The sequence below is a fragment of the Theropithecus gelada genome, chromosome 16, assembly GCF_003255815.1.
Source record: "Theropithecus gelada isolate Dixy chromosome 16, Tgel_1.0, whole genome shotgun sequence".
Classification (NCBI taxonomy): domain Eukaryota; kingdom Metazoa; phylum Chordata; class Mammalia; order Primates; family Cercopithecidae; genus Theropithecus; species Theropithecus gelada.
In genome coordinates this window covers 28,712,272-28,727,562 of record NC_037684.1, presented here as the reverse complement: position 1 = coordinate 28,727,562, position 15,291 = coordinate 28,712,272, and the positions used below count along the sequence as shown (strand labels likewise).

Below are 15,291 nucleotides of genomic sequence, written 5' to 3'. Positions count from 1 at the left end.
GCTGAGATCCGGCCACTGTGCTCCAGCCTGGGCGACAGAGCGAGACTCTGTCTCAAAAAAAAAAAAAGTTATGCCCCATTTCCTTTTCACAACAATGAACTCCCCCTCCCCTCAAAGTGCTCAATTTGTACAGGGAACCAGTACAGGTTTTTGAAATTTTCCTTTCCTTCATGAAGAATCTGACATTTCTGCTATATCAATAACAATAGGAGCAAAGAGTTTACCCTGTATTTGCATAATTATTAGAAAGACGAGAGTTTCCGTGGCCTCTGAAAAAGGAGCTCTGCATCTTTAAGACTCTGCGAGGCTCCCTGCCCTCCGCGCAGACCGAGCAGACTCTGCCGCAGCGACTCATCCTATCGATAAGGTTCAGTTAGCCAAGGTGGAGGATGGGAAAAGAATGGAACTGTCCCAGCTACTCAATGAGATCAGGGCAAACTATGAAAAGATCCTCACCAGAAATCAGATAGAGACGGTGCTCTCAACAAGGATCCAGGTAATGATTTCATACAGACAGGCACCTTCCAGAATAAGGAGACAGTCCATGTCTACCCAATTCCTGTCCCGGCCTCTCTGAGGTACAGTATTTCCTTTTCGATGCAGCATCTATTGGGGAAGGAATTTAGCTTCTACTGCAATGTGACTGGGACTACAGGGGGAAATACTGTGATTATATTGTTAAATTGCCATTAAATAAGCATTGATGGATGCACTTGATTTTTATATAAATTGTGAGGTTCCTATCATTAACATGGGGTCAACATACAATAAAATGGTGCACTCTAACCTCTTACAATCTTCAGGAAGGAAGCATTCCAAATACCCTTCAAAGATATTATGGAGTTATTTACAGAGATAATTTAAATAATATCTTTCAAATGTAAAACCTTTAAGTAAGATTTATTAGCATGTACACTTTCTAGAGATAAATATTTCTAAAAGGTTTCTATCATCTTTTTAACGAGTTCCGTTTTATACCAGATTGTTATGAATAGAAATCATCTGAGTGTGTGAACATGGCATTCAGAAACAATGATATAAATTATGACCATCGAAATTCCCCAAATTGGTAACGATTCTCCACTAAGATTTTTGCTTCTGTACTATAAGATGAGAAACGTTTCTTTCCATTACAAAGCTTGTAATATTTAAGTATTTAAAAAAGAGAGAGAAAGCCAACTTAGATAAGGACTAAATCCTAATTTCATAGATTTAGTTTTAAACTAACAATCACTTTCAGCAATTAATTAAGGTCTCAAGTCTTTAAACAAATTTACAAACAAATATTTTAGAAACAAAGATTAAGAAATTTAGGGGATTTTTTAGCTTACCTATCATATATGGGTTCAAGGTATCTTCCAAGCCCTGAAATACAGCAAAAAGTTTACTTAAGAATATCACCCAAAAGAAAAAAGAAAAAAATTAGTAGAAAAATCTCAGGGCTTTATTCCATTAGCAACTCATTTTTAGTTCCATTGTAAATTTCACCTCTAGGTAACATTTTTAGTCTTCATAAAGAATGATCAACATCTTAGATTAAGCAAAGTCACTGGTACATGTAAGCATTGGGATAGTTCATTCACCTTTACAAACAGAAGAAAAAATAAATAGATGACAACTTCTAAAAACTGTAAACAAAACACTTACCTTTGCAGTAGTAGAAATATGAGTTTAGTTTACAAGTCACGGGGCCAAAATGAGTAAATTCAAATGAAAAGACTACAGTAAAGTTTTGTTTAAAGTGTCTTTTAACTTGAAACTACTTTAGAGGATTTTCTTCCAAATAACTCAGAAAGTCAGCTGAATTAAATTCAAGACAGCCTGATTATTTAGTTATTTTTTTTAAATTTCTAAATAAGCTATTTTAGTTACAGATTGTTGTATAACACCCCCAAAACTCAGCTGGGACGTCAATCGTCTTGGGGTATGACTGGGTTCACTCATGTGTCTGGCACTTTGGCAGGGCATTGCCAAAAGGCTGGCTCTGCTGGGACTTCCTCTCTCACTCCATGTAGCCTCAGGGTCTCTCTCCATCTGGCCTTTCTACAAGATCTCTCCAACAGGGCATCCAGACTTCTTACATATTGGCCCAGGGCTCCCAAAAGCACAGAAGTGGAAGTTATCAGGCTTCCTAAGACTTAGGCCTAGAAGTGGCACAGCATTCCTTCTGCCTCATTCTACTGGTTAAAGCAAGACCCAGGTCAGCCCAGAGTCAATGGAGAAGGGGATCACCTTAGGACTCATCTTGGGAGATGATAGAGTTCCTTAAGGGCCATCTTGGGACGGTAGTTACCAAACAAGCTTAGCTGCCAGTTCCATATTCGAAAGCCACAAGACCAGCAGACACCAGCATTTTTCGGTTTTCTTTTTTCCAAAATTCTTTACTTTATCTTCTGTAGTTCCTCTGGTAGGTGTTGCTTGCTGCATGACTTTGCCAAGTTAACACTAAGAACAGATTTTCAACAAACCAAAAGAAATGTACGAATTTTGTTCTCAAATACCTTGCCCTAAATTTTATCCATAAACTTTCATTTACTTCGTTTCCTTTAAAAAATCTATTGTATAATAAAATTAAATTTTTAAATGTTAAAATGCTTTTTTATAATATTAAAAGTTATAAATTTTGCTTCAAAATACTATGATCAATTCTATACATTGTTCTCACTGTTCCTGGGGCCAAATGTTAAAAATTCTGTCAACAGATACTTTCTTTTAATTTCAGCATCAACATAAAAACATTTAAAGCTAAATATAAAATTTCTACTACTTTTTTAATATGAGAATATTTAGAAAATAATCCTTAGAGAAGTCATTTTTATTATTTATTCTTTATTACCCAGATACCCAAACTTAATATGCCTTTTAAAAAAATCATCCTGAAAAAGGTAAATCAACTGATTTTCTTAATATGGAAGTCTATTTGCGAGCCTTATTGCCTATAGTAACTTAATTCTCTAAATTACCAGTAATGTACTTCCTAGCAGAATTTACTCCTGTCCCTATACCTGGTCCCAGGATTGATTAGTTTTGCGGGGTACAACTGTTTATCTGCTTCTGCAAAGCAACCTACAAGAAAATGTGGGGGGAAATAGCAAATTTTCAATCCTTCCTCCTAATGATCCATAAATAATGAAAAGTTAAGAATCAGAGATCACAAATCTTGGTCTTGCAAACTGTTTTCATTCATATAAATGTATTTTTCTTGCTTACATATTTAATTAGTTAACTAGGCACTAGAACACACACTATAATCTAACAAGTTAAGGAAAAATGTTTTGATTCCTATACAATTTTTCTATAATTGCTCTTACACATCTCATTTTCAGAAGCACTCCTTGTGTTTTGTTATTGTTGCTGTTGGCTTTCTTGTAGCTAGAAGAAGACATAAGCAAAAAAATGGACAAAGATGAAGAGGCTTTGAAGGCAGCTCAAGCAGAACTCAAGGAGGCCCGACGCCAGTGGCACCACCTGCAAGTGGAAATTGAATCTCTCCATGCTGTGGTGAGAATGATCTCAAAAGTAACTGACCCATCGAGTCCTCAGATGTGATTTGATTAAGAGAGGGGAAGGATGAATGTCCGTTTATTCACCATGAGAAACTGGAAATCAAGGCCACTGAATTCTATCCCTGATCCTAGTTTAATTACTCACCCCTCCCCTCATTGTGGCAGTGGCTGTTATCAACTCACTCAAGGTTTAGTTCAGACCTGTAAAAATGAAGAAATCCTTTCTTATTACCTTGGGATTCTCTAGTTGCTGAAGTTGGGGAATAGAGCATTTGTTATTATCCAAAGTCTTCACAGTGGGGATTCTTTTATCCATGCCATTGAGACATCTAACAAAAAATATTTAGGCCGACACTGTGGCTCACACCTGTAATCCCAGCAATTTGGGAGGCTGAGGTGGGCTGACTGCCTGAGCTCAGGAGTTTGTGACCAGCCTGAGCAACATGGTGAAACCCCATCTCTATTAAATACAAAATATTAGCTGAGCATGGTGGCACACGCCTGTAGTCCCAGCAACTTAGGAGGCTGAGGCACAAGAATTGCTTGAACCTGGGAGGCAGAGGTTGCAGTGAGCCGAGATCATGCCACTGCACTCCAGCCTGGGTGACAGAGTGAGACTCTGTCTCCAAAAAAGAAAAAGAAAATATGTTTGGCATGCGGTTGCTCATGCCTGTAATCCTAGCACTTTGGGAGGCCAAGGCAGGTGGATCACTTTAGGCCAGGAGTTTGAACCAGCCTAGGCAACATGGCGAAACCATCTCTTATACTAAAAATACAAAAAATTAGCTGGGTGTGGTGGCACACGCCTGTAATCCCAGCTACTCGGGAGGCTGAGGCATGAGAATCACTTGAACCCAGGAGGCAGAGGCTGCAGTGAGCTGAGATCACACCACTGCACTCCAGCCTGAGAAACATAGTGAGACTGTCTCAAACAAACAAACAAAAAGTATTTAAGCATGTTCCTAAATGCCTTTTATGAGCAGTCTGCTCTGGCTTTGATATTCAATATACTATATTTTCTTTCTTTTGTTTTACAAAGCAAAGCCTACCTCTGAAGTATACTTTCCATAATTTAAAAATCAGATAATTCAGAGTGATAATAAGTTAATCACGCTGCAGAGGATTTTTTTTTTTTTTTTTTTTTGCAGTAAGAATTATCACAAGATGTCTTTGAAATATAGTAAGATCTCTAGTTAGGTACATAAAATATAATTTTTAAAAAATTAGGGGTCACACACAAAGCTGTAAGGAAACACACCTCTTGCATAGGTATAATACAATTATTGCAATCTTTTTAAAGAAAAAAATGGAACATAAAAGAATGAAGACAGCCAGGCACAGTGGCTCAAGCCTGTCATCCCAGCACTTTGGGAGGCCAAGGCGGGCGGATCACGAGGTCAGGAGTTCGAAACCAGCCTGGCCAACATGGTGAAGCCCCGTCTCTACTAAAGATACAAAAAATTAGCCGGGCGTGGTGGCACACGCCTGTAATCCTAGCTACTTGAGAGGTTGAGGCAGGAGAATCACTTGAACCCCGGAGGTGGAGGTTGCAGTGAACCGAGATCGTGCCATTGCACTCCACCCTGGGCAACAGGGCGAGAATCCGTCTCAAAAAAAAAAAAAAAAAAAAAAAGATGAAGATATTGCAAATCAGATTTCAGAAACACATTCTGTGTTACTGATTCACTGATGAAAATCTATATAAAACAGGAAAGGGGCCTTGAAAACTCCCTACATGCCAGCGAGCAGCATTACCAGATGCAGCTGCAAGACCTAGAGGCTGTGATTGAAGGACTAGAAAAAGAGCTACAGGAAGTAAGGCGCGGCATCGAAAAGCAGCTTCAAGAGCATGAGATGCTTCTCAACACGAAGATGAGGCTGGAACAAGAAATAGCAACTTATCGCCGCCTCCTAGAAAAAGAAGAAATCAGGTACCTAAATCCATTTAGTTAATGACAAAGGGCCAGAAATACAGAGCCACTTATGCCATTGTTGATGTAGTCAGAGAAATTAAATACAAAAAACCCATCATCATCTTGGTGTATTCGCTGAGTTTATACAATAAGGTACGCACTGCAAATAATATATGAAAGAACCATTTCTAGACTTCCAAAATTAGGAACCAAATAGCCAAAGTCAGCTAGAACAAAATGTAAACAATTCTAGATTACTACAAAAATGATCTTGTAGTCTTGGCCGGCTGCAGTGGCTCACTCCTGTAATCCCAGCACTTTGGGAGGCTGAGGCAGGAGGATTACTACAGTTCAGGAGTTCTAGACCAGCTTGAGCAATATAGTGAGACCTCATCTCTACAAAAAAATTTAAAATTTGCTGAGCATGGTGGCACACACCTGTAGTCCCAGCTACTTGGGAGGCTAAGGTGGGAGGATTGCTTAAGCCCAGGAGTTTGGGATTATAATGAGCTGATCATGAAAAAGACCTTTCCTCAGCTGGGTGTGGTGGCTCACACCTGTAATCTCAGCACTTTGGGAGGCCAAGGTGGGAGGATCACCTGAGGTCAGGAGTTCAAGATCAGCCTGGCCAACATGGCAAAACCCTGTCTCTACTAAAATAATAACAATAATAATAATACAAAAACTAGCCGGGCATGGTGGTACATGCCTGTAATCCCACCTACTCGGGAGGCTGAGACAGGAGAATCACTTGAATCCAGGAGAGGCAGGTTGCAGTGAGCCGAGACCGCGCCACTGCACTCCAGCCCAGGCGACAGAGTAAGACTCCATCTCAAAAAAAAAAAAAAGAGAGAGAGAGAGAGAGACCTTTCCTTTCTCACTTCCTTGCCATTCATCTCTTCTAGGATTAGTCTGTGCCTTCTAAGGATCACCCACAATGAAAGCCTGGAAAATTCACAATCACCACAATCCCCCTGACCAAGGGCTCACCCTATACCACACATCAAACCCCAAAACAATAATAATTACTATAATGTAATTATATTACAACCATGGAAAGCAATATTATTTTGAGTCATGATTTAAAAGACTACTAGATGTCCTGATAAGAAAAGATATCAAGAGGAATTCTTATTAATTCATACATCATAATCTGTAATGACTTATAAGGTCCTATTGCTTTGAGCATGACATAACCTCCAATTCTCCATGAAGAAATCTTTATTCTTGCTTGTTTCCAAATTATAAGTCCTTTATAAAACTAGATGAAAACTAGGTGAAACAACTTTAGCCTATAATAAATCTTGATATTTATTAAATCTTTGAAAAAACATAAACTGAATTAAAGATATACCACTTACTAGCGGAGTGACCTTGGGCAAGTTACTTAACCTCTGTGTGCCTCAGTTTTCTCATCTGTAAAATGGGAATACTACTACTACCTACCTCATAGGATTGCTGTGAGGATTAAATGAGTTAATGTTTGTAAAGTGGTTAAAACAGTATCTGGCACATTGTAAGTGCTATGTAAATGTGTGTGTATATATATCATGTATATACATATGTGTGTATATATATATGTAACTATATAGTTAAATGGTTATAAATTTTAATTCCTAATCATTCCAGATCCTATATACATGTAACTATATAATTGTTAAATAAAATGAATGGTTGTGAATTTTATTTAATTCCTAATCATTCAAGATATTGATCAAATAGTCTTTAATATTTCCATAGTAAAACTTTAAAAAAATTAGGCTACACTTAAGATATACAAGAAAATTTCATAAAAATACAATGACCACCTCTGTACCCACTTCCCCCAGTTTAAAAAGTAAAATAGTAAAAAAAAAAAAAAAAAAAAAAAAAAAGAATAAAATGTTTCCAATGTTGTTGAACTTCCCTGGACACCTAAGCCACATCCCCCAATCTCATGCTCCTCCCTCTACCTGACCTGGCTTCTGAATTTGATGCTTATTAGTCTCATACATTTATTTATAGTAATATGTATGTATTTCTACAAAGTGTGAAATTGTTTTGCATATTATTCTAAACTTTATAAAACTATAAAACTTTTTTCACTCAATATTATTCTTAGGCGATCCATCCATAAACATACAGTGTAGCCTTAGTTCATTTCTTGTCAGTTAAATAGTGTTTCTATTGCATGAATATACAATTTATCCATTCTTCTGTTTGTTTTAATTATTTGCTAATACAATATTGCTCTTAAAATATAATTATTTCTGATTTCAGATATTATGGTTGTATCCAAGGTGAGAAAAAAGACAAAAAGCCTACCACAAGTAAAGTTGGTTTTGTTTTACCATCAGGTGAGTTTCTGACATAAACAAACTCATTTGAAAAGTGAAGTACTATTTACGGGGATTATTTTATATGGAAATTAAACACTCTAAAGTAGCAAAGAAAAGCAAGCAATATTTGAATAAAAGTTTGAATATAATTTGTGAACAGTAATTCAATATTGTAATTTAATATATCATAAATAATATTTTCACAGCCATTATAAATGAAATATCTTTTACTACGAAAGTCCCACAAAAGTATGAGAATGAAAACGTAGAAACAGTGACCAAACAGGCCATCTTAAATGGGAATATCGTTAAGGAGAGCACTGAAGCTCGTGGCACTATCCAGTAAGTAAAGAAACTTTGACTAAGAAATAATAATAAATATATGTAAAGAAATTAACTTTGAGTAATCTCAGTAATTACTCTTCTTTGTTTAAATGTTTCCAAACATAGTTTTAGTATACTGTGATTTTTTTTTTTTTTTTTTTGAGACGGAGTCTCGCTCTGTTGCCAGAGTGGAGTGCAGTGGTGCAATCTTGGCTCACTGCAACCTCCACCTCCCGAGTTCAAGCGATTCTTCTGCCTCAGCCTCCCAAGTAGCTGGGAATACAGGTGCGCGCCACCACACTCAGCTATTTTTTTGTATTTTTAGTAAAGATGGGGTTTTACCATGTTGGCCAGGTTGGTCTCATTCTCCTGACCTCATGATCTGCCCGCCTCAGCTTCCCAAAGTGCTGGGATTACAGGCATGAGCCACCATACCCAGCCTATTCTATGATTTTTAATCTGACATATATACATAAAAACTCATGGAAGAGTACTCAATCCTTAATTTGCCATTTTTTTACAAAAATACAACCCAAACATGAGAATTCCTAAAGAGAAATTCCATAGAATTCCTTTGAAATTCTATTCATATGGTTGTTAAAGTAAGTACATTATAAATTCTGTACACTATAAATTATACAAATTTCTTGATTTTTCCATAGATATGAAATACATAATACATATTTTTAATAGACCCATACTTCATTATTAAAAGGTTTATTTTATCATTTCAGGACAGAGAAAGTGGATGAAGTTATTAAAGAATGGGAAGGTTCTTTCTTTAAAGATAACCCTCGATTGAGGAAAAAATCTGTTTCTCTTCGATTTGATCTTCATTTAGCAGCCACTGATGAAGGGTGTTTACAGACTAAGCAGGATAATCTACCAGATATAGAAGTCAGGCTTATCATGAGAAGATCATGCAGTATTCCCTCTATCAAACCTCCATCAACAGCTGATTAATCCAAAGATAGTATTTGACTTGATTTGAAAATGTTAGGATGGACCAAGGTGGGCTATACCAACTCCCTCTGTCCCAAAATGTAAGTTATTACATATGTATGGAAACTGTTATGATCAATATGTGGTTCTCTTCAGAAGAAAAAACCAGTAAAGGACATTTCTCTGAATCTAATTATGGAGATGATAGACATATATGAATGAGAGGGAGTAGCTTAAAAATAAAATCACAAATTCAGTACAGTCTATTTCTTTATATTCTCCAGTCTTCTTTTTCCCTTGAAACTTCATCAGAGACTGTAAGCATTTAACTGGTTTAGTGAAGTCTTCGTAATTTTTTTCAATGGCTGAATATGCTAAGGAAAAAAGAATTGTTTAAATAAGATTGTATTATATTAAGAGTCACACTGAGTTATTCACCATTATTCAATGGCTGGTTAAACCTACTGTGTGTTCTATTTTTCAAAAAGAGCAATTATAAACAAGTTTTTAAAGGGGGATTCACCAGTTACTTAATGAGGATTCTTCTTTTTGAGATAATCATTTGTATACTGAAAGAAATAAGAGTTATTTCCATGAGAAATTCTGAGCGAACTATGGAACACACCCCAAGGCTAATTTGAGATAAGTAAAATTAAGTTAATCTACATATATCTAAAAGATTTTTTTTGTAATAAGTATCTGATTTCCAGAAGATTTACTTTACTCAAAGAACTTTAAAGGTTGTATCCCCCACCAAAAAAAGAAAAAAAAAATCAGAAGGCCAACTGCGCAAACAAAACATGAAAAGCAAATTGAAAAGGTATTACCATAGTTATCAGAACAGTTATCCACCATCCCAGTTTTTCCATCTGTAAAGATAATGTGATTAGAGTGTTTGCTATGAGCCGTAGATAAGATACTATATGAAGTATTATAAATATTTCTTGCAATCATTTATGTGAACTAAGATAATGGTATTGTTATCTAATGTGAACTAAGATAACAGTATTGTTATCTAAGCTAAGAGTATTTGCAGGATTTGTTTTTAAATTGTTCAAATTGTAATAAATATGGGTAGAAAATATATTTGTGAATAAGTGAGGTATTGTTGCAAAGTTTTTAAAATAACCTAATTTGTTTAATACAGGTATATTTAAGATCTTAATAAATACCTGTTTTAAGACATTAGAAATTTATAAGCTCTTAATTATTTTCTAAGCAGAAAAAGTAGTTGAGTACAACTCACCAACTTTTTCCCAGCTAAAGTATCATCTAAGGGCTACAGCTATGTTAGCATTTTAGTACAGTCTTTAAAATGTTTCTCTCTCTCTCTCTCTCTCCTCTCTCTCTCTTTCTCTCCATATATATATATAATATACATATAAAATTATATATATTTCAACCAGAAAAATGTATGTTTTAACCAGGAAAATATTATGTTAAATAATCTTTAACATAATACAAGGATATAAAGTTTTTAATTTTCTTTCAATTACTTCAGATTCCTTTTAGTCTGGTTTATTCTATTTAGTGAAAAGGGATGATTTTGTTTTGTCAAGGATGTAACAGCATGTTAAGTGCTTATTCTTGCATAAGCATCTGACCTAAAATACATCCTATACATAAAAAATGTTTCATTCAATATTGCTAAATGCTACTAACTTTATTAAAGCTTTAAAAATGCAATCATATAAGTTATTGTACTAAAGTTACTGTACTAAGCAACAGTGATCATAATAAAGCAATATATCTAGCATAATCTATTGCAGTGTAAAAAAAAAAAAAAACTTAGTACTGGGCGTCATGAATGTAACTGCTTGTTGTAGTAATTCCAGTATGCATCTATTGGGTGTATAACATGTACATTTTAAAATACAGTACTTGAATTTATAATGAAGCTTTATTCGCTTTCGGGCATTTTAAATTGGGATATGAATTTACCAAGGTAATGATTTCAATACAATTTTAAAAATGAAACATGGCCAGGCATGGTGGCTCATGCCCGTAATCCCAGCACTTTGGGAGGCCAATGTGGGAGGATTGCTTGAGCCCAGGAGTTCAAGGCCAGCCTGGGCAATATAGCGAGACCCCCATCTCTATAAAAAGTAAAAATAAATAAAAATTAAACATTGAAAAAATTGAAATATGAATGCTAAAGCTGCATTGTATGTGAGTTTGAAAGCAGTCCTTTTAGTTCAAAAATATCTCCGCATGGTTAAGAGAAACAAAGAACTAATTACTCCAATATGGTTAGTTCATTTGGGGAATAAAGAAAACTGCAATCACGGTAGATAGATAATGGTTTTTAACTTGTTTCACAAAAGAGTTAAGAATGGTATATCAATATTTTATTCTAGTTTTTTAAAAATCAAAATAATCACATAATCCCATAAATCTGGGAAAAGTTTAATAATGGCTGCACCATTTGCAAAGCACTTACTCAGCTCCAGGCACTGTGTTTATCCCTAATAATCCCTAATCCTTCCTTACAACAATCCTACACAATGAATAATATTATCCTTGTTTTATACATGAGTAGAAATTAATATTCTTCAATCTCTCTGAAATGTTTCAAATGCATGCTTCCATAACAAAATACAAAAATAAAGAGCAATTCCAATTACTAACAATTGTAGGATCCTAGCCCTGGTTCTGTCACTAATTAACCATGTAATCAGGAGGGACCACTTTAAGTTCCTAGGCCTCAAGTTTTACACTTGAAAACAAAGGAAAAGGTAATGCTGGGTAATAATTCCTACTCTGCCTACCTTACAATTGTTTGAAATAATATACAAGCAAAAATATTTGGTAAAGCACTGCTCAGATATACAGTACTATTTGGAAGAAAATTGTCTTTAAAGAATTTGTGGGGGAAATCATAGCTGACAATGATTAAGTAATAGTTCAAAACACAACAGGTAAAGATACTATTTTTAATTTTTCAATTGCTGCCAGAAAAGTTATTCTTTCCCAGTGAGTCACCCAATTTGAACTGTTCTGTCATGATAGATCTTAAAGTACAAAAATGTTCTCCATGCCAGGCACGGTGGCTCACGCCTATAATCCCAGCACTTTGGGAGGCCTAAGCAGGATTGCTAGAGCTCAGGAGTTCAAGCCCAGCCTGGGCAATATAGTGAGGCCTTGTTTCTATTAAAAAATTTTAAATTAACTGAGCATGCTGACACACCAGTAGTCCCAGCTACTCAGGAGGCTGAAGTGCAAGAATTGCTTGAGCCCAGGAGGTGGAAGGTACAGTGAGCCAAGATCACGCCACTGAACTCCAGCCTGGGTGACAGAGTGAGACCCTGTGTCTCAAAAAAAAGAAAAAGTTTATCTAAAGATAATAGGTGATTATTATTTTAAGCCACTAAATTTTGGGATAATTTGCTATGCAGAAATATGTGGATAATACTGCACATAAACATATTTCTTATTCATTTGTTAGAGATCTTTGTATTGTCAAAGTTTGTCCTTCAATTTGTTTTCTTATGGTTTTAGAATTTTTAAAAAATCTCTTGGCTGGGCATGGTGGCTCACACCTGTAATCTCAACACTTAGGGAGGCTGAGGCAGGAGGATCACTTGAGCCCAGGAGTTTGAGACCAGCCTGGGCAACACACTGAGCCCTTGTCTCAACCAAAAAAAAAAAAATCAAAAAATTAACCCAGTGTGGTAGTGTGCACCTGTAGTCTGAACTACTTAGGAAGCTGAGGTGGGAGAATTGCCTGAACCCAAGAGGTCGAGACTGCAGTGAGCCTAGATTGTACCACTCCAGCCTAGGCAATAGAGTGAGACCCTGTCTCAAAAATGAAAATAAAAATAAAAATCTCTGAAGTCAGAAAATGCTTTCATTAATTTGAAAGTTTCCCCATTGGAAATGTATTATGATACATGAGCTGAAATTAAATTTTAGATAAATAATATGCATACACATTACTCAAATTATCAACACATGAAATCAAAGGAAAGTTTGTCTGTCTACAGGGCAGAATTTGGTTCTATGTTTACAAGTTATGGCCGGCATGTACACACAGATTACAATATTTGTGGGCATATAACAAATAAAGGCTCTAAAATAAGGTATATGTGAAAATCAGTACAAGCGTTTCCAAGTTTCCCTCACATGCTTAGACTCTAGACCAGCCTTGGCAACCTGCTCCATTGAAGCCCAGAGAGCAAATATTTTAGGCTTTTCAGGCCATAAGATCCCTGTAACAAGCATGCAACCGTTCGCTTGTAACCACAAGCAACCAAAGACAATATGTAAATAAATGGAGGTGCCTGTGTCCAAATAAGGGTTTATTACAAAAACAGGAAGCAGCCCAGATACGGCCTGCAACAATCTCGTTTGGCTACTTTGCTCTAGACTCCCAATATTATCAGTGGATAATAGACCCCACACCCCAGATTCTCCAGCTCTATCCTGTTTTCAATGTTCATCCCTTTCCACACCATGTGGCAACACTCTTGTCCCAAATCCCCGAGGTTATTTTGAGGGCAACACAGAGGGTTCTAAAAGCAAACCGTGCTTTTTAAATTCTGTGAATCACTCTGTCCTGGAAAGCTGCTAAGCTTCAATATTTCACAACTATTTCCAGCTACAGAAAACAGAATACCCATAACTCCTTCTGCTTTCACAGAAACAGCTGAGAAAATTAGTTTGTTTCATCATTTTGTCTATAACCAGACTTTCATAGGCTATTTGGGTCAGGTAAAGTTTTGTTCTCGCTTTCCCTTGCTTAAGAAAAAAAAAAAAATCCATTAAAAAAGCTTCCACAGACATACTACAAACTCCATGGCTCAGTGGTTGCTTCATAATCTTTCTTGAGTCACGCACCCCTTTGAAAATCTCATGAAAGAATCAACCTTCTATCAGGAAAAAAGCCCGTAAGAATTGAGTATAATTTTAAAGGGTTCATAGACCACTGACAGCCTATTCATAGACTACTGGGTGTCCAAGGACTTCAGGTTTTTCCTTATTCTCTCTCATTTTCTCCTTTTTTCTTCTTTCTTCTCAGTCCTACCCCTAATTCTGTCTCCATCACCAGTTTCTTCCCACAGCACAATGGAAAGAACTCAAAGATACCTGGGCTTGAACCTTAGCTTACTCACTTAGTTTTGGCTTCCCTGTCTTGGGGAAAGAAGAACCCCAAAAAAGTACGAGTAGTGTCTGGGGAAAGCAGGCCAACTTTCTGGATCTTGCTGCCAGAATGAAAACTAAGGCCTAAGTTAGGCCTTAATTGGGTCTAAGATTATCTCTGGGGTTAACCACTGGGCCCATGTGAGCGCTCCCAACGACCCTTATATTTAGTTTAAATAGTCATATTGATGCTGTATCCCAAGTTTTCTGGGAATAATCACAACTCCAAACATCTGTCCTGTAGTTACCAAAATATCCTTCTAAAGGCAAGATCATATGTTCTGATATTTGCTTTAAGGGGAAAAAAACTCATAAGTCAAGTCCATCTTGCTAGATAGTTCACTCTTCAGTTTTAGTTTCTTCAGAACTAGGGAACAGATTATTTTTCTATTATCTCTTACCTATATCCTTCCTTCTTTTCTTTTTTTTTTAGAAAGGGCCTCTGTCACCCAGGGTGGAGTGCAGTGGCATGATCATGGCTCACTGTAGCCTTGACCTCCCAGGCTCAAGCAATCCTCCCACCTCAGCGTCCCAAGTAACTGAGACCACACCTGGCTAATTTTTTTTTTTTTTTTCTTTTAAGAGATGGGGTCTCCCTATGTTGCCAGGCTGGTGTTTCTTAATTTTTCAAATCTTTGGTAGAGAAAGAACCAAGGGAAGAAAATGAGTCATTCATGTATTTACTCCACAAGTATTGAGCACCTAAATGTGCTGTGTACTGTTCCAAAAGTCAGACGTCTCCACTCTGATGGGAAAAAAAAGATGGCCGGGTGCGGTGTCTCACGCCTGTAATCCAGCACTTCGGGAGGCCGAGGCGGGTGGATCACTTGAGGTTAGGAGTCTAAGACCAGCCTGACCAATGGTGAAACCTCGTCTCTACTAAAAATACAAAATTGGCCAGCTGTGGTAGCACATGCTGTAATCCCAGCTACTGGGGAGGCTGAGTCAGGAGAATCACTTAAACCCGGGAGACGGAGGTCACAGTGAGCCAAGATCGTGCCATTGCACTCCAGCCTGGGCAACAAGAGCGAAACTCCGTCTCAAAAAAAAAAAAAAAGAAAGAAAGAAAAGAAAAAGAAAAAGACAAAATAAATTCATAAAATGTATAGTATGTTAGGTAGCGATAAGTACTACACAAAAAGTAAAGAA

The 15,291-nt window shown here is 36.6% G+C and overlaps 1 protein-coding gene across 2 annotated transcripts; it reads left to right on the top strand.

Moving 5' to 3' along the window:
* The first annotated feature begins 331 nt into the window (after positions 1-331).
* Positions 332-9,758, top strand: KRT222 (keratin 222). Of its 2 annotated transcripts, none has more exons than XM_025362665.1 (6): positions 332-578; positions 3,373-3,501; positions 5,217-5,437; positions 7,679-7,755; positions 7,944-8,079; positions 8,796-9,758. In XM_025362665.1, the coding sequence occupies exons 2-6, from the start codon at positions 3,397-3,399 to the stop codon at positions 9,022-9,024; spliced, it is 768 nt and encodes a 255-aa protein (XP_025218450.1). In that variant the 5' UTR covers positions 332-578; positions 3,373-3,396; the 3' UTR covers positions 9,025-9,758. The 2 variants fall into 2 exon arrangements, with proteins under 2 accessions (XP_025218450.1, XP_025218449.1); XM_025362664.1 differs by having other exon boundaries at positions 345-496; positions 8,796-9,196.
* The last annotated feature ends 5,533 nt before the right edge of the window (positions 9,759-15,291 follow it).

Excerpts from the sequence above, each read along its gene's own strand:
- KRT222 (XM_025362664.1), top strand. The coding sequence starts at position 401 with ATGGAACTGTCCCAGCTACTCAATGAGATCAGGGCAAACTATGAAAAG. Across the intron at positions 3,502-5,216 it reads TTGAATCTCTCCATGCTGTG|GAAAGGGGCCTTGAAAACTC; the intron begins GTGAGAATGATC and ends TATATAAAACAG. Across the intron at positions 8,080-8,795 it reads GAAGCTCGTGGCACTATCCA|GACAGAGAAAGTGGATGAAG; the intron begins GTAAGTAAAGAA and ends TTATCATTTCAG.